We start from the raw sequence: 27,050 nt of genomic DNA on the forward strand, positions 1-27,050 counted from the left end.
AATATCTCAGCTGGTATAGAGCTGATGCTAATGTCAGATATAAGGGTCACACTATGAATATGTGGACATGTCTCTGTTATTAGTTCGCCCATGCTTGCAGAATTAGTACTGCTACCTGTGATCTTGTTCAGTTCAGAGAGAAAAATAAAGTACTAACACGTACTTTATTATAAATACACAAGTAGGCTAATATCTCAGCTTGTTTCTATTTGCAACTTTTAGATAATGGGCTCTAGGAAGGAGAAAATTAGGAAATTCATATAGATGGAAGAAGAAGAAGATGAATTATTTCTTGTCATTGTTCCTGCAATACTTGAATGTCTGAATAAAGAGAAGAGGCCAGAGCATACCTCTGAGTATACTGGTGCTAAGAAGGTGAAGGAAATTCTGGAGGGGCACGAGAATTTGTGTAAATCTGAGTTTTGTATGGAGACACGAATATTTAAGGAGACATGTAACTATCTTAGGCGTGAGGGTCTATTGCGTGACACACGAGGTGTTACCATTGAGGAGCAGCTAGGGATGTTTATGTATATGATTTCACACAATGCTAGCAATGATAAACTGAAGAAAGCATTTCAGCATAGTGGTGAAACTGTCCATAGGCACGTAAGGGCAGTTTTCAATATCATTCCCACTCTCACCTATAGATTTTTGAAGCTTCCTACTTCCAACCAAACTCACCCCAAGATCGCTATGGATTCTAGATTTTGGCCCTTTTTTCAGGTGAGGCATAACACTAGACCTTACTGTCTCTCCAACATTTTGCTCTGTTTTTAAGTTTCATTTTTTTACAGAATTGTATTGGTGCTATCGACGGCACACATGTGCCTATCACAATTGCAGAAGAGAAAGCCCCCCATATAGGAATAGGAAAGGCACACTATCTCAGAATGTCATGGTAGCATGTGACTTCAACCTGAACTTTACATTTATCTCTTGTGGGTGGGAAGGGTCTGCTTCAGATGCTGGAGTTCTTCGATCAGCTATTTCCAAGGGTTTCCAAGTTCCTGAGGGAAAGTTTTATCTTGTGAATGGTGGGTATGCAAATGCACCACAATTCCTTACGCCTTATCGAGGAGTTAGATATCACATTGCTGAGTTTCGGCGGCGCTCATCTCGAAGAAGAGAATATGCTGATCACAAAGAGCTTTTCAATCATCGTCATGCACTTCTTAGAAGCCATATTGAGAGGGCTATTGGGATTCTTAAGAAAAGGTTTCAAATTTTGAAAGTGGGAACACATCATCCCATAGAATCTCAAATAAAAATTCCAGCAGCAGCCGCTGTATTTCATAACATAATTAGATGTCTAAATGGTGATGAGAATTGGCTAGATCACCAACCTACTTATATACCATAATCAGATCATGTTGATCTGCCACAAGGAGATGATAATCATCAAAATGATGTGCAGTCGCTGAATTTACAAGACCATGCTGCAAACGTCCTAAGAGATCAGATTGCCATGCAAATGTGGGAACGCTACAATCAAAGTCATGCTTAGGAAGTAGCAGTCAAGTCGTAGAGCATGAAGATTATTTTGTAGTGTGTTATGTAATAAATGATGTGCTATTGTATAAGACATCTATGTTTATGACTTCCTATCTATGTGAGTTATGTTATATGTCGCCAAACTATTACAGTTGTGTTTGAATGTTATTTTTGTAAACTCTAGCTGTGACTAAAGGACAAAGCTCAAGAGCATCATAGAGCTTTAATTATGAGAAAGGACTTCTTGATGTACTTCAAGAACACAATCATGAAAGGTTTAAGGGCCAAAATGGTCGGTCACCTGAAGGATGGAGAAGTATCATAAAGCATTTCAATGAGAAGTTTCCATCCGCTGGATTTTCGAAGGCACAGATTCAAGATAAGGAGAAGGACATTAAAGGAAACTACAAGGCCATTCGGGCAGGGATTAAGGAAAGTGGGGTTGGCTGGAATGATTCTTTGTGCATGATCAATGCTTTACCAGATAAATGGAAGAAACTTATTGATGTATGTTGTAAGATCATTTCACTTGCTAGATAATTTAGCTTGTTACTATGCTACTAACTTTAGTTTGCATTTGCCAGGATCATCCAACGCTTAAGAAGTTCCAAGCAAAAGCATTTCCTTTATATCACGAGTGTGAGAAAGTGTATGAAGGTAAACTTTTTATTCAGCTACTAGTGCAGATAGCCTTTTTACCTGTCCTATAGTAGTGTTCAGTATTTAGATTTTTTGAGCTACTAGCATTTGTTTTGAGATAGCTTTTTGTTAGCCCCAAACCTTCAAGTCTTCTTCAGTGAAGGTTATTGGTGCCATGGACCATGCTAGTCTGTTTTATGGGAGCTGGGGCACTATGTTTAGCATCCTTTGGTAGTCTTTGTGGATACATTTGTTTTTGTGGTCTTGACTCGAGGTGATTGTGAATATGTGACTGAGAGATTAAGAGAAGGTAGAATGTTGTTAACTTCAATAACTGGCAAAACACTATTGGACTGTTTTTCTTGTTTTGGAATATTCTGCTGCTATAGTTAAGTGGTTGACTAGTGTACTGTTGCTCTAAAATTTGGCCAGAAGAGGTGGCGGGTACTACACTATACTAGACTGGGCTGAATCAGGATTTGCATAGTTAGCTACCATGGTGGTTGACCCAACAGACTGGAGGACTGGGTGTGTGAAGCTAGAATCTTCCTACCGAGCAGTCATGTGATAGATATGATTCGTTGGATTTGATCTTGATGTTTCTTTTGTCTTTAATTCCATCGCCATTTTTTTGTTTTGAGATAGCATTTGTTTTGAGATAGCAAAAGCGTTTTTTACCTGTCCTACTACTACTATCCTTTTTTGCTAATATTTTTGGGACATTCATGTGACTTGAGTTTATTTATCCACATGAAACAGAAAGCATTGCAACAGGTGAATTAAATTTCACATCAACAGAGCCACTTGAGTTGCACCCACCGTCTTCCACTCAACATGTCAACGCTAGTGACATAGATGCTCCAGATAGCAGCATGAACCCTTTCTCTGCAAGTATGGATGATCATAGGGCATCAAGTGAACCTATAGACCTCACTGGAGCAGAACCAGCTTCCTCTGCTTGTTCGGGACAAAAGGGATCAGGAAGTAGGAAAAAGAGAAGCATTGTTGGAGTTCTACAAGGCTATTTGGACCACAAGATAAAGCAAAGCAAAACTTTTGTGGAATCACTAGATGAAACAAGTAAATGTGACTATTCTATCAAGAAGTGTATGGATCTTCTAGAATCCATGGAAGAGCTCTCAGATGAAGAGAAGGCGCAAGCAACAAGCGTCATGAAGTGTGAGGTGAACAGAGAAATTTTTATCAACTTCACAAACCCAAGAGTTCGCCTATTGTGGATCAAGGGTGAGATTGCTCTAAAGGTAAGTTTATTGTTCTTGTGACTACCTACCTTACTAGTACTACCCCTTGTGTAAGAATTTTACGGTATTGTGAGAAGTACATGGTGTTGTAGAATTTATTTATGAAATCTGACCTTCTGCCCAGTGCCTAGTGCTGCAATTGACTGTTGGAGTTTCTGTGAATTTATTTATGAAATCTGACCTTCTGCCCAGTGCCTTTGACTAAACTGAAAACCCAAATGCCTAATTTTACAGTACTCTGTAAAGCAGAAAGCTTTTCATTAATTTTATAGTACTCTGTAAAGCAGGAAGCTTTTCATTAAAAAAGTTATCCTTTGCAAATCCTTGCAAGATTCACCTACCCTCAGACAATGGTCAATCAACCAAAAGACAATAGGAGTAGAAATCAACTAACTAGTTACTTGGAAGATTGGAAAATGGAAGTTAGGATAGGAACAATTAAATTTAGAAATCAATTAATCACCATGGTTAAGGGGCTGCAACATTTTTCATAATCTAAATTTCACCAAATTTTTTCTTTGTTAGTATTGAGTTATCCTGTATGAATGAAAGCTGATATAATTATTGCTCAAGAAGAATGATAGTGAACCAGATTTTTTCTTTGTTAGTATTGAGAAACTGAGGAAACTTTTCAGTTAGTCAACCAGATTTTCATTTGCACAAATCCAATATTTTTTCTGTGAGTACTGTATGATTGCGTGAAACTCTAGCATTTCAAAGGGGCCTAAGTATGCAACTTGAATCCGTTTTTGGTTATACAGTATGTTTTGAGTGCAATTACCAATTTCACAAATGATATTTGACTAGAAGCCGTTACCAATTCGATAGCAAGCTTGATAGATACTAGTAACCATAATAATTATAGGTATTGACGTCAATTTAATATGATAGTCTGTTGCTAGCTATGATCTTGTGTGCAGTTAACATTAGTATTTGCAGTTCCTATATTTACATCTGTGATAATGACAATGTTCGTTGATGCAGGTTTGAGTATCTAGGACATTTGAAGAGGCATCTCATGAAGTGTCAAAGCTACTGAACGTATCAGTCACTGAGAAATTTCCAATTTGCCGCATTCCATGATGCCGCTTTTATGTTTACTCCTTGCTTGAACTGGACATGTCTGTCTTTACTTCCATAATCTTAAAAGTTTCAGCTTGAGAAAACATCATTTCTGAATTCTGTGTGTTTTTCTGATTATTCTGAATATTTTTTATCGTCCGGGATTTGTATCCCCATGTTTCCCAAATGGTAGCTGGTAATTTTTCCCACTAGGAGATTCCGTCTCCTGGGGGGACAGGGGTGGCAAGTGCAGTGGAGAAAACCCCTTGGGGGCTTAAACACACGTGGTTTTGGGCACCCTTCATCCAAATGAGCCCTAAGGGGTTGTTATATGCCACATGAGTACTGCTTAATTAGTTTTCTTCAGGTTGGGCTAAATCTAATTGATTCCACTACCAGCCTTTCCTTAATAGTTTTTCCCCTTTTGTGCTCTTCCTTACACTATTGGTGGAACAATTTCTATATAGTAATAGGACGTTTTCTTTTAGGACTTGTTTGGATCCACTAGTGCTAATAGTCGGTAGGTTTCGAGATTGATGAAGTCACTACATACGCTTCATTCTCGACGCACACGTCTCTTACCACTAAAAGATAGCCGTGTTAACTATGCTCCCAATGTTTGCAAATCATAAGATGCAAAATACTCATTTACATACATGCACACTCATCTCTATCAGGGACGAACGCTATCTTACAATCTATGGTGGTACACAGTATTCACAACCCTATACAAACATGTGCAATTTCAACTAATTTATATGGTCGAAATAAGGTACTTAGTAGTAATAATGTTTTTTGCCTGATGCCAGTGCACCACCCACACATAACATTGCCTCGCCCCTAATCTCTATGAATACATACACACACTCTATCCCTACGAGCATCTGCAATCAATAGATTTTAAGATGACGATGAAGTCACTGTATACAGCTCGTTGTCTACGGACACGTTGCCTACGAGAAAAGCCTTTTAAGCCATGCTTGTAACGCACGTGTCCTACTCTACCTGCATCAGGACTGGTGAGAGCCCGCGATGCAAGGTTATATAGTAAGAGGAAATAAGAAGTATGGTAAGATGAATGAAATGAAAGGCTTGCAAACATATATTTGCTTTCAATGTGAAAAAAGTAATGCCAGTAAATCATGTTATTTTAAGAAAATGTGAGCACCCTATGTCAAATGGAGTGAATAATTCTACCGTAAGAAATCTAATAACTAGGTAAACAATACTCAGCACATGCTTCTTAATGTCTCAAGAGAACATGGTATGGCTAACACATGGACTAAGAAACAGTCATGGAGAAAGCAAAATAAGTAAAGAGGAGGTCATGCTCAAAAGTCAAAACAGTAAAGAGGAGGTGGCAAGTTGCTATTTTTCATGTTTTTTTTAAGGAAGGCAGGGAATATATTTATCATTTAAAGTTTACATCCAGGAATACAGGTGGAGAGCCAAACCATACATGTCAACCCTCTCCAAGAGTACATACTTAGCAAGACAATGAGCTTCCCTATTGTACTCCCTACCTTCATGTACGAACCGTACATATTGACAAGACTTTAACCTCTGGAAAATATCCTGGAGGATCATCATATAACTGCAACGTGGTATCTCTTTGATGTTCTTGACGACATTTGGACAATCCGATGCCACTAACAGCTTGCGGATACCACAATCTTCAGCAAGAGCTAGTGCTTCCAAATAAGCTAATGCTTTTAGAGTTTCAGGGTCAATTATGTTTGGAATAACCATGGCACTAGCTGCAACAAAATTTCCCTGATTATTTCGGCACACAGCTCAATAGTGAGCCTTTCGTTTTTTTAAGAAAAAAATAGTGAGCCATTCGTGGATCACAAGTTTTCTGAGCTTGGGCCGGTTTAATGAACTTACACTCAGGCCCATAATATGATTGCTCGCTGTGGCGTCGTGCTTCCGAAGCCTGTGGAACACCTTGCCGAGGCCAGCTCTATCTAGCGGCCCAACACGGAGCCATGCCGTGCACCGTGGGCCCACGGCGTCGTGCACGTCGGGAAGAAGGAAAAAGTACATCTGATATCCTTAACCACTGAGAAAGTTCAGTTTGTCTCGTTCAAAAAGGTAAATCTTATAGTTTCAAACGTTTGCGAAGTCTAAAAATTCGGTTTCTAATTTATGAAGGCATGTTTTCTAATTTAGAGAGACAAATTAGACTTTTTTAATAGTTGGAAGAGATGAGATAGACTTTTCTCATAGAGAAAAACACACCACACCACACACATGGACGATAGCAAGCAGCCTGTCTGACAGTCAACCTACGGTCCCTCAGCAGTCAGCACACATCGCAACCGTCCTGCCCAAACATGCAGTGGAATCCAACGGCCACACCGAGGCGCGGGCCGTTCCGCTGTCCAAACGCGCGCCGCGCCGCGCCGCGCACCTACCCACCTACCGCGCCTGAGAGGCCTGTTCGGCTGGTATTATAAGCCACAAAATCCTTCTTGATCCGCACAGGAAACTCCCGGCAGAAGAACGTGGCGGGCCAAACCGACGTGCTCCCGGGCGTGCGGCGACGGCGACGGCGGCGGCGGCGGCATGGAGCAAGAGCGGCAGGCGGTGGCGAGGAACAGGAAGGTGGTGCTGCGCGGGTACATCGAGCGCGCGCCCAGGGAGGACGACATGGAGCTCGTAGACGGCGGCGCCATGGAGCTGCGCGTCCCCGAGGGCGCTGGCGGCCCCGCGGTGCTGGTGAAGAACCTCTACCTCTCCTGCGACCCGTACATGCGCGGCAGGATGCGTGACTTCCACGGCTCCTATATCCCGCCCTTCAAGCCTGGATCAGTGAGCTTCCCTCGTTTTTTTTTTGGGGAGCTTGGGCTCTTTGGTTAGTTGCTCAAGCTGCAAGCTGCGAAGTGGGGGGTGGACGATTTGTGCGCTGATTGAGCAATTTCTTGATCTGTGAAGCCTATTGAAGGGTTTGGCGTGGGGAGGGTGGTCGACTCCACTCATCCAGGATTTAGTGCCGGTGACATTGTTTCCGGGATGACTGGCTGGGAGGACTACAGTCTGATCACCAAGCCTGAACAGCTCAGGAAGATTCAGCAAAGCGACATACCACTCTCTTATCATCTGGGCCTTCTTGGTTAGTTCCTACTCCTACTTATGCTTTTTCTGTTTCAAAATTTTCAGCTGTATTCTAAAGCATAGAGAACACAAATGATGTGGAGTACCAAAACATGATAGGCTGTTGAGCAGCAGCAAGTGCATGAACTCTTTTTGTTGGAAAGACTAACCTTGGCTGAACAAATTTATTGTATACAAGGGATAAGAATATAAGAATTACAGGAATGAGATTCCCCTTCCTGGGCTCTCAGCTCATGTATTTATACGTGAATATGGACAGCAGATTACATGCATGATCTTAACAGATCATTCCGTGATACATGGGATCCTATCATATCAACAGAAGATATCCTATTATCTAACACCCTCCCTCAATCTCAGCCACTAACAAGGTTGAGATTGAATCTAAACTCCTTCAATTTTGATGCCGTAATAGGCTTTGTGAACCCATCTGCCAATTGATCACCGGTGTTTATGAACCTGATGTCCAAGAGCTTCTGTGCTACCCTTTCACGCACAAAATGAAAATCTATTTCGATATGCTTTGTTCTTGCGTGAAAGACCGGGTTAGCTGACAGATACTTAGCTCCTATGTTGTCACACCATAACCGAGCAACTGGAGAGTGTGGTATTCCAAGTTCTGTCAACAATCTCTGAATCCACATCATTTCAGCTGTTGCATTGGCCAAAGCTTTATATTCTGCCTCAGTGCTAGACCGTGGCACAATAGGTTGTTTCCTAGCACTCCAAGATATAAGATTCGGACCAAGGAACACTGCAAACCCTCCAGTTGATCTCCTATCATCCACACAACCTGCCCAATCAGCATCAGAAAATGCACTGACAAGAGTTGAGTTCGATTTCCTGATCTTTAGACCCATGATCAAGGTTCCTTTCACATACCGTAGGATTCTTTTCACAGCACTCCAATGTGCTGTAGTTGGTGAATGAAGAAACTGGCACACTTTGTTAACAGCGAAGGACAAATCAGGCCTTGTGAGTGTCAGGTACTGGAGTGCTCCAACAACGCTCCTGTACCTTGTTGAATCTTCTTCACTGAGACTATTCCCTTCTGTGATGCTGAGCTTTTCTGAAGTAGAGATGGGTGTATCCACCGGCTTGCAATTGTCCATATTCGCCCGCTGCACAATATCAGTGGCATACCTCTGTTGCGACAATATTAAGCCATCCACCCCTCTCTTCACTTCTATGCCAAGGAAATAGTGAAGATCTCCTAGATCCTTCAGAGCAAACTCCTTTTCCAGATCAATGAGCAGAGCCTTTGTAGCGTCTGGTGAAGAGCTGGCTACAATGATGTCATCGACATATACCAACACAAACATAGTAATCTTCCCTTTATTGTAATAAAACAAGGAAGTATCACCTTTCGATGGTGTGAAGCCCAACTGAACCAACTTGCCACACAGACGTGCATACCAAGCACGTGGTGCTTGTTTGAGACCATAGAGGGCCTTATCCAATTTGCAAACATAATTTGGAAACCTTTTGTCTTCATACCCTGGAGGTTGGCGCATATATACTTCTTCGTCGAGCACACCGTGAAGGAAAGCATTCTGAACATCAAGTTGTCGCAGAGACCATCCTTTGGAAACTGCCACTGACAAAATAAGTCGAATGGTTGCAGCCTTGACAACTGGACTGAAGGTATCTTCATAGTCTATCCCATATCGCTGACTGTATCCTTTTGCGACAAGCCATGCTTTGTACCGATCAACAGTACCATCAGCTTTCCTCTTAACTTTGTAAACCCACTTGCATCCTATAATATTCTTGCCTTTGGGCGTTGGAACCAGGTGCCAAGTCTGATTGTTCATCAAAGCGGTATGCTCTTTATCCATAGCCGAAACCCATCTTGTATCTTCTAAAGCAGCCTTCACATTCTTGGGCTCCTCTGGCTCAGCAGAGCTGTGAAGCCCCCACCGGATAGTGCCATCCGAACGAACGTTCGGCTTGGTGATACCGTGCTAAAGACGCGTGCCATGCCGATGCGGAGGAGGCGGAGGAGGTGTAGGCAGTGTAGTGGCAGCAGCCGGCACGGGGAAGAGCTCAGGCGCACCCGCCGTAGCGGATCCAGGACCTGACACACCTCCTGGAGGCGACAGATCCAGTGTGGGAGGCGACGACAGCGAAGACTGCAGCCCGTCGTCCAGCCCGTCGTTCGGCGATGTAGAAGATCCGGAGCCCGACGGCTGTGGACCGGAGGACTCCGACCCCAAAGCTGATCCCGCAGTAGAGCCAGTACGAGGAGCAGGAGAATCACCTCTGGGTCCCGTGCCCCCGTTGTCATTATGCAATGAGGAAGAGGGGTACACGAAATGTCCCCCAGAATGTGCCGTGTCGCCATCATTTTGCGCCGGGTTTGTTCCTGTTTCATCCACAGCAATAGAGGAGCTTGCCACAGCATTAGCAGGGTCAGAATTAATCAAACATTGATCAAGCAAATTGGCGTCCCTAAGGTTCGACGATGGGTTTTGGAGAATATCGGGAAGGAGTGAAAACTCAGCACGAAGACGAGCTCCTGCATTGGGATGAAGTTGAGCGAACGGATACACCGTCTCATCAAACACCACATCATGGGAAATATATATGTGACCTGTCGGTGGATCAAGACATTTGAATCCCTTGTGTAGATTGCTGTACCCAAGGAAAACACAACGTTTTGACCGGAATTGTACTTTCTTGGTGTTGTAAGGCCGAAGATTTGGCCAAACAGCACACCCAAAAGTTCGAAGAAAAGTGTAATCTGGAGGTGAACCGAGAAGGCGCTCATGTGGTGTGGCATTGGCAATGACCTTGGAGGGAAGACGGTTGATGAGAAAAACAGCTGTTAAGAACGCTTCATCCCAATATTTTAGTGGCACGGATGCATGTGCAAGAAGGGACAAACCAACCTCAACAATGTGGCGATGTTTACATTCAGCGGATCCATTTTGTTGGTGTGCGTGTGGACAAGATACATGGTGAGCTATGCCTAGTCGTTTGAAGGAGTTAAGGGACTGATATTCTCCTCCCCAGTCCGATTGAACTGCAAGAATCTTATGATCAAATTGACGCTCAACCATGTTCTGAAAATCACGGAACATTGAAAGACTTCGGACTTATATCGCAACAAATAAATCCACGGGAATTTACTATAATCATCGATAAAGCTGACATAATAAGAACGCCGACCCACAGAAGTTGGTGCCGGTCCCCATACATCAGTGAAAACAAGCTCAAAAGGTTTAGACGAAACACTGTTTGACTTAGGATAAGGTAATTGATGGCTCTTTCCCATCTGACACGCATCACAAATCACACCATTGTTCGAACTACTAGAGAAAGAAAGCTTATGACGACTAATAATCTACTGAACGACAGGAGCAGAGGCATGACCAAGTCGGCTATGCCACAAGGAGGTAGTGGGCTTGAAGACACCAAGCACTTGTTTATTTTGTGGAGATGGTGTGTGTAAACGAGGCTTCAATGGATAGAGACCACCCTCACATCGCCCTTCGAGGAGTGTTCTCCTCGTCACCTGTTCTTTAAGAGAAAAATGCTTGGGATGAAGTTCAAGGAATGCATTGTTATCTTTAACAAGACGATGAACTGAAAGAAGATTTTTATTGGCACTAGGAACATGGAGAACATTATTTAGATGAATATCACGAACTGGGGATTGCAAAATGCTATGACCAATGTGATCAATTTTCATACCTGCCCCGCTGGCCGTGTGTACCTGCTCTCCTCCATGATACCTGTCGTGGAAGGAAAGCTTCTCCAGTTCACCGGTTATGTGATCTGTGGCTCCAGAATCCACATACCAGTTGGTGTCCACTCCATAGGGCGCCGTGGTCGCCGACGATGCACTCTTTTGCGGCGGTCCAGTGAATGTGGCGTCGAAACGCTTGAAGCAGCGTACCACAGTATGGCCCTCCTTGCCACATGAAAGTGCATTTGCCCCCTATGTGGGTTTTGGTGTATTGATGACATCCAAATTAGGGACTAATGTGATCTTAATGAGATATGTTGCAGCTATTAGTCCCATGAAAGATTCAAAGAGTTGATAAAAATGAAATGGTATCCCTCAATTCTTGAAGTTGTAAAGGCGGACGAATTCAAAACGATCTCCAAAGGTTTTAATTTTGTTTTTGAGTTTAGGATCCGCCGCACTATAAAGAGGGATGCAAGTTTAGTTGGTCTGAGGAAGATAGAGTGCTCAAGCATTTAAATAAAATCAATAGTGTGTCACTCTAGCACTTCACGAGCACATAGAATACTTTTCTGTGACTTTCGGTGTCGGAAGTCCCGACGTAAGTCGGAACTCCCGACAGTCGGAAGTCCCGACCTAAGCCAGGAGTCCCGGCACCTGTGCTTCTGACTGCTCGCTGTCTGTGCACGTCGGAAGTACCGACGTTCGCCGGGAGTTCCGACCGTCGGAAGTCCCGACGTCCGCCGGGAGTTCCGACACTGACCTGACCCAAGCCGGGAGTCCCGGCCTCAGCAGTGCTGGCTGTTTGCTTAACTGTGCACGTCGGAAGTCCCGACGATCGTCGGGAGTTCCGACCGTCGGAAGTCCCGACGTTTGCCGGGAGTTCCGACACTGACTTTCACCCGTGGACTTCTGACTCGTTGTGAACAGTGTTTTCTGTTGTAGTCGGAACTCCCGGGATCTGCGTCGGGACTTCCGACGTAGATCTGAACGGTTGGATTTTCACTCGGAGTATAAATACTCCTCTCTTCACTTCTAACCGTTACGGACTCATTTCACAGTTGACTCACTTCGTGCTGAACAGCTCCCAAGCAACTAAAGCACCCCTCTCCTTCCCCCTTTGCTCCAATCTTCGATTCCCTTAGTTTTTGAGTAAAAGGAGAGTGGATTAAGTGAGAGCATCACTTTGGAAAGCTTGAGCACTTGATTTCTTCGTCAAGCCGATTGATTTTGCGTCTATTACTCTTGGGGCTTTGCCCCTAGCCGGCTAGGCGTTGCCCTAGAGCTTCCATCTTGTGGAAGAGCCTTGGGAAGTTTGTATCACCCTTCGATTTCTTAGTGGAAAGCTCAAGTGACCTTTGTGGTCGCTTTGAGAGAGGCAAGGAGGTGGAAAAGACTCCGACCTTAGTGGTCACCTCAACAACGAGGACGTAGGAGCTCCTTTGTGGGGTTGCCGAACCTCGGGATAAATCCTTGTGTCCCGCGTGCTTGTTGTTGTTGTGATTGCTTGAGATTACTTGTTTGTGTTTGTCTCCTTGTCTTCAAAATCTCCTTTTTAGGGTTTGGACTCGATCTACGGTTTGGAGGCTTTACGGCGTCAAGGGAGTGACCCAACATCTTCACCAAACCACTAGGAAGTGAGGTTGTAAGTTTATTTATCCGCAAAGTTAAATTTGGCACTGCTTTTGTAGTTCACGTAGGCGTCGGAACTGCTGACGTTTGCGCCGGAACTTCTGACAACGTCGGGAGTTCCGACCCAAACGTCGGGACTTCCGACAGTGGCTGACAGATTTGAACTTAGCATTTGCAGTAAATTTTTAGATACGCCTATTCACCCCCCCCCCTCTAGGCATTGTTAGATCCTTTCAATTGGTATCAAAGCGAGGTCTTCTCTTTGCGTTTCACCACGTGAGAAGAAACAATGTCGGAGACCGACAAGATGCAAGCCGTTGCCGTCGAAATGGCCAAGAAGATAGCTGAAGAGTTGATGAGTACTCAAGTCAAGCTCTTTCAAGATGAAATGAAAAAGATGCAAGATGAGATGAGCAAGTTGAAGGAAGAATTAAGCAAGAAGGTTGATGATGCAATAAGTGGCAAGAATGATATTAGTGACAAGAATGAAGCAAACAAAGATGCCGCTAGTGATATTGGAGCCGGTGAGCATGCTCATGGAAAAGGTATATATTCACACATGAGTTTTGACTATGGACAAATCATGAAAAATTCAACACTCCATACTCCGTCCGTCAATATTGGCAAGCCACCTCACTTTGATGGAACAAGATACACCGATTGGTCTTACAAGATGAAGATGCATCTAATAGCCGCAAGACTTTGGGAAGTTGTGGATGTTGGTGTGATGATTTCTACCGATGAAGATAGAGAGATAACTCCGGAAGAAGTGCACAACCTTCATCAAAATGCACAAGCCGTAGCATTGCTTGTGTCAAGCTTAGCTCCGGATGAGTTTAGAAAAGTAAATGGAATGGAAAGTGCAAAGCAAATTTGGGATACTTTGAAAGTATCATTTGAAGGAGATATAAGTGTGAGGAAAGGCAACATAGAGTTACTTCATGGTGAATTGGAAAGATTTGTATTCTTGCAAAATGAAACAACACAATCCATGTTTGATAGGCTCATGGCATTGGTCAACCGCATAAGAGCTCTTGGTAGCAACGAATGGGATGAGAACAAAGTTGCTAGAAAGATGTTGAGAACCTATAGAGCCAAGAACAACATGCTAGCGTCCGTGATCATGGAAAGGCCCGGTTATGATGAGATGACACCTCAAGAAGTTTTTTCAAAGCTCAAGCATCATGAGTGTCTAGATGAAGATGCAATCAATGCTCACAATCAAAATCCTAATGCAATGGGATTCAACAAGAGTGTCGCCCTTAAAGTAACTCAACAACATGAAGGTCAAGTTTCAAGTCAAGAAAAGAAGAAGAAAGTGAAGGAAGATTCCTCAAGTGGAGAAGAAGATTCCGATGCGGAGGTTGCATTTGTGATTAGAAATCTTAGAAAGTTTATGAAGAAGAAAAGCAATCGCAAGACCTATGGTGATGGTAAGAGAAGGTTCAAAAAGAGATTTTGCTATGGATGTGGTCAAGTTGGTCACTTCATAGCCGATTGTCCTAATGAGAAAAAGAAGCACAAGCATGACAAGGATGAAGATAAGAAGAACAAAAGCAAGAAGAGAGGTGAAGCTCATATTGGGGAAGAATGGGAGTCAAGTGATAGTAACTCAAGTGATGATGAGAAGAAGAAGAAGGGAGCCGCAAACATCGCCATCCACCACTCTTCTTCACCGACCATGATCCTCCCCGACTCAACTTCACCACCAAAGCTCTTCGCCAACCTATCTTCACCACCGAGGCTCTTCTCCAACCTCATCGACAACGACTACTACACTCCAACTTGTCTCATGGCAAAAGGGGAGAAGGTACATACTACACTCGTTTCCTCTAGTGATGAGTATGATAGTTGTGATGATAACATAGAAGAAATTGAAGCAACCATGATAAAGAAACTTGGTAAAAAGGCATTCACTAAAATAAAAATGCTAATGAAGAAATTAGAGAAGAGGGATAGATGCTTAGAGTTGCAAGGAGATATAATTACTCAAGAGAGAGAGAAAAACCTTGCACTTGAAGCATCTATCGCCGAGGAAAAGATGAAGGTTGAGAAATTAACCGTTGAATTGTCTTTAGCCAATGACTCAATTGGGAAATTGACTAAGAAACATTCCTCGGTTAATGATCAAATAGCTAGCCTTAAGAATGAAAAGAGTATAGCTCAAGAAAGCCTCACAAGCTTGAAAGAAAAATATCAAAATCTTGAGCTAAACTATAGTACTCTTTGGGCTAGCACTTCAACTTCTCCTAAGGCAACCGAAGTCTCTAATGTCTCCACTAGTGATGGTTGTAAAAGATGCTATAAAATTGATATAAATGCATATGCAACTAACCTTGTTGAGTTAGAGAAGAAAAACAAGGAGATTCATAGGTTGGAGATGATATTGAAGAATGGGTGTAAGTGTCAAGAGCAATCTAACAAGACTATATACAAGTCATCAAGGCACCCATCAATCAAGGAAGGCATTGGCTACAATAGGTATGATGGAAAGGCAAATGGAAGGAATATAATAAATGGTGTGCCTTGTGTGAAGTTCAACAAGGGCGTTGCTCTTGATGAGCTTATATGCAAGGCCAACAACAAGGTATACATTCCAAAGATTCAACCTACAAATACCAAGACAATCAAGACAAAGCAATCCGATGTCCTCAAGCCACAAGCACCACTTCCACGGTGCTATGCTAGTGACTATATGTGTTGTTGGGGCAAGGATGGCAAGATTGTGGTTAAGTATGTTGGTGCCCAAAAGAGAAAGGAAATTATGAGAAGTGTTTGGGTGCCCAAGTTTTATGTGACTAACCCCTTAGGACCCAAATCTTTTTGGGTACCTAAAACAAAAGCATAATTTGTTTTTGTAGGAATATTCCTCCGGTGGAACAAGTTGGGTGTTGGATAGTGGATGCACCAATCATATGACCGGAGAGAAGGACATGTTCACATCATTTCAACCAAGTCATGATCAAAGTGGAAATATTGTGTTTGGTGACAATGGAAAAGGTGAAGTACTCGGTTTGGGTAAAATTGCAATATCAAATGATAATTCCATTTCCAATGTCTTACTTGTGAATTCGTTGAGATAAAATTTGTTGTCCGTTTCACAACTTTGTGAGATGGGTTACAATTGTCTCTTTACGGATAAGGGTGTGGAAGTCTATAGAAGGGAGGATTCCTCTATTGCATTTACGGGTCATTTAAAGGGGAAACTCTATCTAGTTGATTTCACATCAAATAGAGTAAATCCCGAGACTTGTTTAATGGCAAAATCTAGCATGGGTTGGTTATGGCATCGCCGACTTGCCCATGTTGAGATGAGGAACTTGGCCAAACTTCAAAAAGGCGAACACATCCTTGGACTAACAAATGTTTCTTTTGAGAAAGATATGATTTGTAGCGCATGCCAAGCGGGAAAACAAGTTGGAGCTAAACATCCCGCCAAGAATGTTGTGACAACCGAAAGGCCATTGGAATTGCTTCACATGGACATATTTGGACCCGTCGCTTATATAAGCATTGGTGGTAACAAATATGGTTTTGTAATTGTTGATGATTATTCTCGTTTCACTTGGGTATTCTTTTTGCGTGAAAAGAGTGAAGTCCAAGGAATCTTCAAGAAGTTTGCTAAAAGAGCCCAAAATGAGTTTGATGTCAAAATCAAGAGAGTTAGAAGTGACAACGGGACGGAGTTCAAGAACACCAACATTGAAGAGTTTCTTGATGTAGAAGGAGTCAAGCATGAGTTTTCGGTTCCATACACTCCACAACAAAATGGTGTTGTGGAGAGGAAGAACCGAACGCTCATAGAAGCCGCAAGAGCAATGTTGGATGAGTACAAGACCCCAACTAATTATTGGGCGGAAGCGGTCAACACGGCATGTCATGCCATCAACCGCTTATATCTTCACAAGATAAGAGAAAAGACCGCCTACGAACTTCTAACCGGTAAAAAGCCTAAGGTGCACTACTTTAGAGTTTTTGGATCCAAGTGTTTCATACTTAACAAGAAATCCAAAAGTTCTAAGTTTGCACCAAAGGTTGATGAAGGTTTCATGCTTGGTTATGGTACTAACGAACATGGATATCGTGTTTTCAATAAAACCACCGGTTTGATTGAAATTGCGGTAGACGTGACTTTTGATGAAACCGACGGCTCTCAAAAAGAGCAAGTCAATGTTGAGAATGTAGGTAATGAAGAAGCCCCACATGAAGCAATCAAGAAGCTTGCTATTGGTGAAGTGAAGCCCGTTGAAGACGAAGATGAAGACCATGTTGTGCGTAATGATCTTGATCCAACCATTCATCATGTTTCATCAAATGAACATGGTGAAGCCTCCGCAACAAGAAATAATCAAGATGGGAGATCAAATGAAGCACAAGGTCAATCTCATGAAGATGGTGTCAACAATGAGCGAGCTCAACCACAACTCAACAATGAAGAAAGAAGTGAAGTCAACCCTCCGCAAGCTCATGATTGTGATCTTCCAATCAATCATGACTGTGATGATGATGATGATGATGGCCCTATCCAAAGATCAACTCAAGTGCCACATCCTAGAGTGCATCAATCCATTCAACGGGATCATCCCGTTGATAACATATTGGGGAGCATTCGACGAGGGGTAACTACACGTTCCCGTTTAGCAAGTTTTTGTGAATATTACTCGTTTGTTTCTCCTTTGGAACCTCGTAGGGTGGAAGAGGCACTTGATGATCCGGATTGGATGATAGCCATGCAAGAGGAGTTAAATAACTTCACTCGGAATGAAGTCTGGTCCTTGGTGGAAAGACCCAAGCAAAATGTGATTGGAACCAAGTGGGTTTTCCGCAACAAGCAAGATGAGCATGGCATAGTAACAAGGAACAAGGCAAGGTTGGTGGCTCAAGGATTCACTCAAATTGAAGGCTTGGATTTTGGGGAGACCTATGCACCGGTGGCTAGGCTAGAATCAATTCGTATTCTACTTGCCTATGCCGCCCATCATGATTTCAAGTTATATCAAATGGACGTGAAGAGTGCATTTCTCAATGGCCCCCTATCCGAGTTGGTGTATGTGGAGCAACCACCGGGCTTTGAAGACCCCAAGTATCCAAACCACGTCTACAAGCTCGACAAGGCGCTCTATGGGCTCAAACAAGCCCCTAGAGCTTGGTATGATTGTTTAAAGGATTTCCTACTCAAACAAGGTTTTGAGATAGGAAAGGCCGATGCTACTTTGTTTACTCGCAAAGTCAATAATGATATCTTTGTTTGCCAAATATATGTCGATGACATAATATTTGGTAGTACTAATGTGGCTTTTTGTGAGGAATTTAGTAGGATTATGACAAATAGGTTCGAGATGTCCATGATGGGAGAGTTGAAGTTCTTTCTTGGATTTCAAATCAAGCAACTCAAGGATGGCACGTTCATAAGTCAAACCAAGTACACCAGTGACATGTTGAACAAGTTTAACTTGGACAAGGCCAAGCCCATCAAGACACCCATGCCAACCAATGGACATCTTGATCTTGATCAAGGAGGAAAGGACGTCGATCAAAAGGTATATCGCTCCATGATTGGATCACTCCTTTACCTTTGTGCATCTAGGCCCGATATTATGCTTAGCGTGTGCATGTGTGCAAGATTTCAAGCTAATCCGAAAGAATGTCATTTGATGGCCGTTAAGAGAATTTTTCGGTATTTAGTGCACACTCCTAATCTTGGCTTGTGGTATCCTAAGGGCTCCACTTTTGAGTTACTTGGCTATTCCGATTCGGATTATGCCGGTTGCAAAGTAACCCGAAAGAGTACTACCGGAACTTGCCAATTTATTGGTCGTTCCTTGGTGTCTTGGAGCTCTAAGAAGCAAAATTCCGTTGCTTTGTCCACCGCCGAAGCCGAGTATGTGGCGGCCGGCGCTTGCTGTGCCCAACTACTTTGGATGAAGCAAACACTAAAGGACTTTGGATGTGAGTTAACCAAGATTCCACTTTTGTGTGACAACGAGAGTGCCATTAAGTTGGCAAACAACCCCGTAAACCACTCTCGAACAAAGCACATAGACATCCGGCATCATTTTTTGAGAGACCACGAAGCCAAAGGAGATATCGCCATTCATCATGTGAGCACCGAAAAACAATTAGCCGATATCTTCACCAAGCCTCTAGATGAGTCAAGATTTTGTGCTTTGAGGAGTGAACTAAATATCATTGATTCTCGTAACGTGGCTTGATTCCTTGCACACACATTTTGTTTCATCTAGTTAGGCGAAAAGACTTAGAAAACATTGTGTGTCATTTTCAAAATCTATTTTTGTAATTTTCATAAGTGACTATTGCTTTGTGATGGTTGAATGAAATCTAGTCCCTTATGAAAATGTGTGTGTCCATCGTATTTTTGCCCCACATAGCAGTGTGAGTGCAGGCTGAGGGTTTTTCTGTTTCTCCTGCGTCGGAAGTCCCGACATTCGCCGGAAGTCCCGACGGCCGGAAGTCCCGGCTAACGCCGGAAGTCCCGACCTCCGGAAGTCCCGACGTAAGCCGGGAGTTCCGACGCCGAGCAGATCTGCGTTTTTGACCACGCCTGTTGGTTGCCCGTTTCCTTTTTACCCGGCCCGGTCACTTATCCTCTCATTCACCCCGTCGCCCTCTTTCACCGCCGCCATCACTCCTCGCACCGCCGCCATCGCACCATCGCCCTCGCTCCTCCCCGCTCTGCCCTGCCGGTCCTCCTGCCGGTAGTCCCGTCCGCCCCCTGTCCCGCTCCGCTCTCCACCCGCCCCTACCCCTCTCCACCGCCCTGTGCCCTTGTGTTTCCTCGGATCGGCTGTGGACTTGAAGTTGGTGTGGAGAAGATTCCCTTGGTGGAGGTGTTTGCGCTTGTGGATTGGTTCCTCGCCTGCGATTTCGTTCTTTTGCGTCTCCTCCGTTCTCGATCAAAGGTACTACCGTGGCGTCGAACCCTAACTCCAATGTACCTCTTGTTTTGCCTCTATTCTTTCTTCCTCTCTACTCCTCTATCTCCCTTGTTTGGATGTGTGTTGTGCTTTGAAGCCTCATGAATGGGATGGTCAATTTGGGCGTCGGAGGTCCCGGTGGCCATCGGCGGTTCTGACCGTCGGTACTCCCGACGTCAGGCCGGGACTTCCGACTGTCGGAAGTCCCGACCTTAGCCGGAACTCCCGACCCTAGGATGACCTCTCCATTCATGTTTCTTCACTTCTCAATGCTCGTTCGCGTCTCCGTGTATTGTTTCTTAGTTCCCCTTCGTATTCTTCGCAGCCATGGAGGGTGGTGGCAGTCCCTCGCGCCATCGGGAAAAGCGTTCCAAGAAGACTCAAGATCGTGCCGCTGTTCCCAAGCCGCCTGGCCGCACTAAGGCGTCTTACTCGCGTGGTGGTGCTGGTGTTTCCCGTGGCCGTGGCCGTGGCCGTGGTGACCAGGGGTCATCGGCTGCCGCTCCTCCTCCTGTAGCTGCCCCTCCTCCAGCTCCTGCTCCTGTTGGGGCTGAGCCGATGGTTGATGAAGAAGAGGAAGCGCTGGATCGTGCCGGACGCACCATTGCTGTTCCACCGCTTCGCACCCCGACTCGTGGTCCGCCGGGGACATTTCAGCTTGTTCCATTCACCGATGTGTCGCCGGTCATGAGGGAGCCCTCCATGGCTCCGAATCCGGCTGATGGATGGACGCCTCCCCTTCCAGTGGATTATCGTCACCGAGTCAAGGACATCCGGTACAACAGGGCAAGGAATCTGTATGCAGAGGATGAGAAAGATCTCCGCCTTGAGTATCGTTTCTGGCACCCCTTCCATTATGATTTCTATGATTCCATTCTTTATCGGAAGTTTTTGAAGAAGGAGCCACCTGTTCTTCAGATGAAGTGCATTGATGCATATTATCTTGGCAAGTACAAGGAACCCGAGCTGGAGCAGATGGTTCGAGATATACAATCAATGGGGCTGTCTTACCTGCTAGCGTTTCGGAAGAATTGGAACAATGAGCTGATTTGTCAGTTTTATGCTTCCTATCATCATGAGAGAGACCAGACCGGTGCTGTGGACATTATTCACTGGACCACGGAAGGCAAGCACTATAAGGTGGACTTTGTCAATTTCTCTCGCCTTCTTGGTTTGGGTCACAGCGACCGGACTACAAATCAGTTGACTGAGTATGAGGATCTTGCTTTGGAGGAATATCAACATATGTATCTTGAGGGCCACAGGGCTGATGGACAGACTGCTTTTCTGAAGCCATATTACTATGTTCTGAACAACATCCTGAGACAGATATTGTATCCGAAGGTAGGTGACTCCACCTTTCTTCGTGATGATTCACAGAAGGTGCTTCAACGATTTGGAGATGAGTTTGAGAAGTTCTCCATCAGCCGCTATATATGGTATAAGATTCATGATGCTTCTGAGGATCCGGTGAAGCACCTGCCCTATGCACCGTACATCATGCATATCATAGAGCATGTATCTGGCATCCGTTTTCCCTATGATTCTGAGCATAAGGTCCTCAAGATATCCAACAAGACCTCTATCATTGCTGCTAGAGAACTAAAAGAAAAAGCTGAGGCAGCCCGTGCCCCAGGGAAAGGTCCTTCGGGCTCTCGCTCTCGCCGTGGTGCTGCCACCACTGCTGCTGCTGCTGCTGCTCGGTCATCCAGTGACGAGCCCCTCTCTTCGTCCTCCTCCGGAAAGAAGCCCAGCAAGTTCAAGTTTCTAATGACCTACATGTTTGGACAGTGTTGTGCTAGTGCTCAGCGTGAGCATGACATGCAAGAGAGGCTATATTGATTGGAGCAACAAGCAGGAATTGTATCTTCTCCTCCGCCGCCTTTTGTGCCTCCTCGTGATCCGTTGGCTTTATATGATGAGGCTTGTGCGGCGTACGACGATGATGCTTCTTCTCGCCCACATGGCAAGGGGAAAGCAACTGAAGACGATGAGGAATATCAAGAGGAAGAAGATGATGAAGACGACGACGATGGTGAGGAAGGTGACGAAGGCGATGATGATGACTACGATGATGAGTAGTTGGCTTCTCATGCGGCCTATCCCTTTTGGCACTTGTTGACAAAGGGGGAGTGTTAGGCTTTGATTTTTATTGTAATAAGTTAGTTGGTCTTTATGTTTTGGAACTTTAAAACCTTTAGCGTGTATGAACTATGTCGTGTGGTGGCAACCGTGTGATGGACAACTATCTATTTATATGTGTGTGATGGATGATTGTAGGATAAGTTATGTTTTAATCTATCTTATTTGCTTGTGCTTATCTCTACTTGTCATGATGAATGTTTTTTTTGTATGGCCATATGTTGCTTCAAGTTTCTACTTTGAAATCTTGGCCATCATACTTCTTTTTACTTGTTGTGTGAAATAACATGTCATATTGCATCTCCTTTCACCGATACTTATTTGTTCACACACACTTGTTGCACCCCACGGATTGCAAAATTTAGGGGGAGCTTTCGTCTCGGTGTATGCAAATCATGTATAGATGATCCTAATTGAAATTCAAATTCATGCATACATAAAGGGGGAGCTCTCCATAAATTTTGGGGTTCAAAAAGCTTTAAATTCTTTCATTCCTATAAAAGCCTAAGTTGGTTGTCATCAATTACCAAAAAGGGGGAGATTGAAAGTGCATTTGCCCCCTATGTGGGTTTTGGTGTATTGATGACATCCAAATTAGGGACTAATGTGATCTTAATGAGATATGTTGCAGCTATTAGTCCCATGAAAGATTCAAAGAGTTGATAAAAATGAAATGGTATCCCTCAATTCTTGAAGTTGTAAAGGCGGACGAATTCAAAACGATCTCCAAAGGTTTTAATTTTGTTTTTGAGTTTAGGATCCGCCGCACTATAAAGAGTGCTCAAGCATTTAAATAAAATCAATAGTGTGTCACTCTAGCACTTCACGAGCACATAGAATACTTTTCTGTGACTTTCGGTGTCGGAAGTCCCGACGTAAGTCGGAACTCCCGACAGTCGGAAGTCCCGACCTAAGCCAGGAGTCCCGGCACCTGTGCTTCTGACTGCTCGCTGTCTGTGCACGTCGGAAGTACCGACGTTCGCCGGGAGTTCCGACCGTCGGAAGTCCCGACGTCCGCCGGGAGTTCCGACACTGACCTGACCCAAGCCGGGAGTCCCGGCCTCAGCAGTGCTGGCTGTTTGCTTAACTGTGCACGTCGGAAGTCCCGACGATCGTCGGGAGTTCCGACCGTCGGAAGTCCCGACGTTTGCCGGGAGTTCCGACACTGACTTTCACCCGTGGACTTCTGACTCGTTGTGAACAGTGTTTTCTGTTGTAGTCGGAACTCCCGGGATCTGCGTCGGGACTTCCGACGTAGATCTGAACGGTTGGATTTTCACTCGGAGTATAAATACTCCTCTCTTCACTTCTAACCGTTACGGACTCATTTCACAGTTGACTCACTTCGTGCTGAACAGCTCCCAAGCAACTAAAGCACCCCTCTCCTTCCCCCTTTGCTCCAATCTTCGATTCCCTTAGTTTTTGAGTAAAAGGAGAGTGGATTAAGTGAGAGCATCACTTTGGAAAGCTTGAGCACTTGATTTCTTCGTCAAGCCGGTTGATTTTGCGTCTATTACTCTTGGGGCTTTGCCCCTAGCCGGCTAGGCGTTGCCCTAGAGCTTCCATCTTGTGGAAGAGCCTTGGGAAGTTTGTATCACCCTTCGATTTCTTAGTGGAAAGTTCAAGTGACCTTTGTGGTCGCTTTGAGAGAGGCAAGGAGGTGGAAAAGACTCCGACCTTAGTGGTCACCTCAACAACGAGGACGTAGGAGCTCCTTTGTGGGGTTGCCGAACCTCGGGATAAATCCTTGTGTCCCGCGTGCTTGTTGTTGTTGTGATTGCTTGAGATTACTTGTTTGTGTTTGTCTCCTTGTCTCCAAAATCTCCTTTTTAGGGTTTGGACTCGATCTACGGTTTGGAGGCTTTACGGCGTCAAGGGAGTGACCCAACATCTTCACCAAACCACTAGGAAGTGAGGTTGTAAGTTTATTTATCCGCAAAGTTAAATTTGGCACTGCTTTTGTAGTTCACGTAGGCGTCGGAACTGCTGACGTTTACGCCGGAACTTCTGACAACGTCGGGAGTTCCGACCCAAACGTCGGGACTTCCGACAGTGGCTGACAGATTTGAACTTAGCATTTGCAGTAAATTTTTAGATACGCCTATTCACCACCCCTCTAGGCATTGTTAGATCCTTTCACCACAGAGCTAGCAGAAGACGCCAGACAAAAAGTTGCGACCACCGCCGCCTCCGCCACCGTTGCCACGGCCACCATTGCCACGGCCACCACCGCCGCGGCGAAAACCCATGCGACCACCATCACCGCGGCCACGGGACTGGCTGGGGTTGTAATTGTTCCCCCCACGACCACCCTTGGTGGCCACATTGACAGAGGACTGAGAACCTCCGCCATGCATCTCCTTGCGCTGCTCGTAGCTGACGAGTTGCGCACACAGTTCGGCGACGGAGATCGGTTCGACTCGCGCCGCCACCGCAGACACAATGGAGTCGAAGTCCTCACCAAGGCCCGTGAGGATGAACGAGACCAGCTCCTCGTCCTCCATCTTGCGGCCCGCTGCAGCCATCTCGTCGGCGAGGCCCTTCATCTTGACAAAGTAATCGGCCACGAATGACGTCCCCTTGGACGCCGTGGCCAGGGTCATGCGCGTAGACATCACGCGCGCCCGAGACTGCGAGGCGTGAAGATCTTGTATCGCGGCCCGCGGTGGTCGCCGTTGCGACCTGGCCAAAGACCTCCTTGGAGAGGGATGAGAAGAGGTAACTGAGGACGATTTGGTCCTGAGAGACCCACGTCTCATACGCCGGATTGGGCTGCGGTGCCGGCTCCTTGCCATCGGCGTGGGAGGAGGAGTCCCCCTCGAGGAACTCAGGCGGAGGCGCGGCCGTGTTCTTGATGTAGCCGGCGAGACGAGCCCCCTTCAACGCAGACGACACCTGGGCATGCCACATGTTGTAGTTGCCACGAGTAAGCTTCTCCGAGACGACAGGAAGAAGGCCGAAGGCGAGCGGCGCATTGGCGGCGGATGTTGCCGTCATTGGATCTTATTCCGTGAGGAAGAAGGCTCTCTGATACCATATAAGAATTACAGGAATGAGATTCCCCTTCCTGGGCTCTCAGCTCATGTATTTATACGTGAATATGGACAGCAGATTACATGCATGATCTTAGCAGATCATTCTGTGATACATGGGATCCTATCATATCAACAGAAGATATCCTATTATCTAACAAAGAAAAGGACATAATCAAATAATTCAATGCCCCTCGCACCTTGTAGACATAATGCTGTGACAAGTACACCAAAGGTACGGGGTTGTGTGATTGAAAGAAATGGGAAACCGTACCCTTGGTTGACAGATACTGGAATGAAAAAATATTTTCCTCTCTATGCTAGTCATTGTTTAATCCACCAGGCTTATGTCTCTTATTACGTGCTTCCTCCATGTATAGGCATGCCTGGTTTTACAGCTTATGTTGGATTCTATGAGATTTGTTCACCAAAGAAAGGGGAGTTTGTTTTTGTTTCTGCTGCATCTGGGGCAGTTGGGCAAATTGTTGGTCAACTTGCAAAGCTCCATGGTTGCTACGTTGTGGGAAGTGCTGGAACAAATCAGAAGGTACTAACTCATACTAGTACTTCATTCATACTTACCTGCATGCATTGCCCATGTAGTTGTGTCATCCAGGGTCCTCAATATCTTTCAGGTTGAGCTCCTAAAGGAAAAATTCGGATTTGATGCAGCTTTCAATTACAAGGAAGAGCCTGACTTGACTGCTGCACTAAAAAGGTCAGATTTTCTTCAGGGAAAAACCATACCAAACTAATTTAGCTTGCAGGAAAAATTGATGAACCAAACTTGGATCATACTGAAATGGATGAACCTTTGGTGGATATAAACCTTTTTGCGAACTAATGATGACGACCTTATGCAATCATCTGATAATAGGAAAAGATTTATGTACCTAGGACGAACATACTATTCTTGAATATAATAGGACATCTTATCATTATTACTAAAATGGTGGAACTATCGATGTAATCTTTATCTGCACATGTTTTTCAGTCACGTGTCAAGTAAAGTTGACAAATAATCCATCCAGATCATATTATTACACAGTGATCTTGATGTAAAAATGCATGTTTTCCTATGTAGGTACTTCCCTGAAGGCATAGACATCTACTTTGAGAACGTAGGTGGGCCAATGCTTGATGCGGTACTACTCAACATGCGAACACACGGCCGCATTGCAGTGTGTGGTATGGTTTCCCAGCATGGGGTAACTGCTTCTACTGGGATCCACAACCTGTTCTCCTTGATAAGCAAGAGGATAGAGATGAAGGGATTCATCCAGAGTGATTATGTACACCTGTTCCCACAGTTCGTGGATGACATCACCAAGCATTACAGAGATGGGAAGATTGTGTATGTGGAAGATGTGAGTGTTGGGCTGGAGAGCGGACTGGCTGCCTTTGTTGGTCTGTTCAGTGGTAAAAATATTGGGAAGCAGGTCGTGTGTGTGTCGCAGGATTGAAGGACCGTGTGCATTTTCGTAAAAAAAAAAATCGTGTGCATTCTAGTCAATATTAGAAGAGCATAGTAATATCAGAACCTCTGTTGCATTGAACAATAAAGGGAAGCCTCATCTCTTGTTGGATGACATGCTCCGTTGGATGTAGCATGATCTTGTTCAGACCTTGCCTGAGTACGACAGTACGTTGTCCCATTGAATATATCAAGTGAAAGTATTTAACTATGAATTCATACTTTTTATTCTGAATGAATTCGAGTGCTTACTAGCTAGGAGAGACGTTGTCTTTACTCTTCACATGTTTTAGCTGCCCGTCACATATAGGTTAATCAGTGTCCTGATAAATCGGTGATTGCAATGGCATCAGTGTTTCCAAGGTAGTGTCAGTCTTAGAAAATTGCTCATTTCCGGAGACCATTAATACAGAGGATGACTCAATTTCCAGTCTTGGCTGCCAGTCATATAGTATTGCTTAGTCTGTTAGTCACGATGTGATGGCATCAGTGCACTGACCTTATGCGAAAAAAACGTTGACCCTGTACGGCAGGTACCACCTATTTTTCTAGTGTTGTCAGTTTCAGACT

General features: G+C 44.6%; 1 protein-coding gene, 1 non-coding gene and 1 pseudogene across 2 annotated transcripts; 2 read left to right on the forward strand and 1 right to left on the reverse strand.

Annotated features, from left to right (window-relative positions):
- The first annotated feature begins 426 nt into the window (after nt 1–426).
- On the forward strand, nt 427–4,385 carry LOC136461237 (uncharacterized; annotated as a pseudogene).
- A 2,547-nt stretch (nt 4,386–6,932) lies between these two features.
- Nucleotides 6,933–26,691, forward strand: LOC136456973 (2-alkenal reductase (NADP(+)-dependent)-like). Its single transcript, XM_066456992.1, has 5 exons — nt 6,933–7,271; nt 7,395–7,572; nt 25,387–25,553; nt 25,642–25,724; nt 26,091–26,691. Exons 1-5 carry the CDS (start codon nt 7,026–7,028, stop codon nt 26,467–26,469), a joined length of 1,053 nt encoding a protein of 350 aa, XP_066313089.1. The 5' UTR covers nt 6,933–7,025; the 3' UTR covers nt 26,470–26,691.
- LOC136462106 (small nucleolar RNA Z247) lies at nt 24,343–24,481 on the reverse strand. The gene has a single exon (XR_010760626.1). It is a non-coding gene; the product is annotated as a small nucleolar RNA Z247 (small nucleolar RNA).
- Nucleotides 26,692–27,050: the final 359 nt, after the last annotated feature.

Source organism: Miscanthus floridulus, chromosome 6 (assembly GCF_019320115.1).
Source record: "Miscanthus floridulus cultivar M001 chromosome 6, ASM1932011v1, whole genome shotgun sequence".
Lineage (NCBI taxonomy): Eukaryota > Viridiplantae > Streptophyta > Magnoliopsida > Poales > Poaceae > Miscanthus > Miscanthus floridulus.

Excerpts from the sequence above, each read along its gene's own strand:
- LOC136456973 (XM_066456992.1), top strand. The coding sequence starts at position 7,026 with ATGGAGCAAGAGCGGCAGGCGGTGGCGAGGAACAGGAAGGTGGTGCTG. Across the intron at positions 7,272-7,394 it reads CGCCCTTCAAGCCTGGATCA|CCTATTGAAGGGTTTGGCGT; the intron begins GTGAGCTTCCCT and ends TGATCTGTGAAG. Across the intron at positions 25,554-25,641 it reads GTGCTGGAACAAATCAGAAG|GTTGAGCTCCTAAAGGAAAA; the intron begins GTACTAACTCAT and ends AATATCTTTCAG.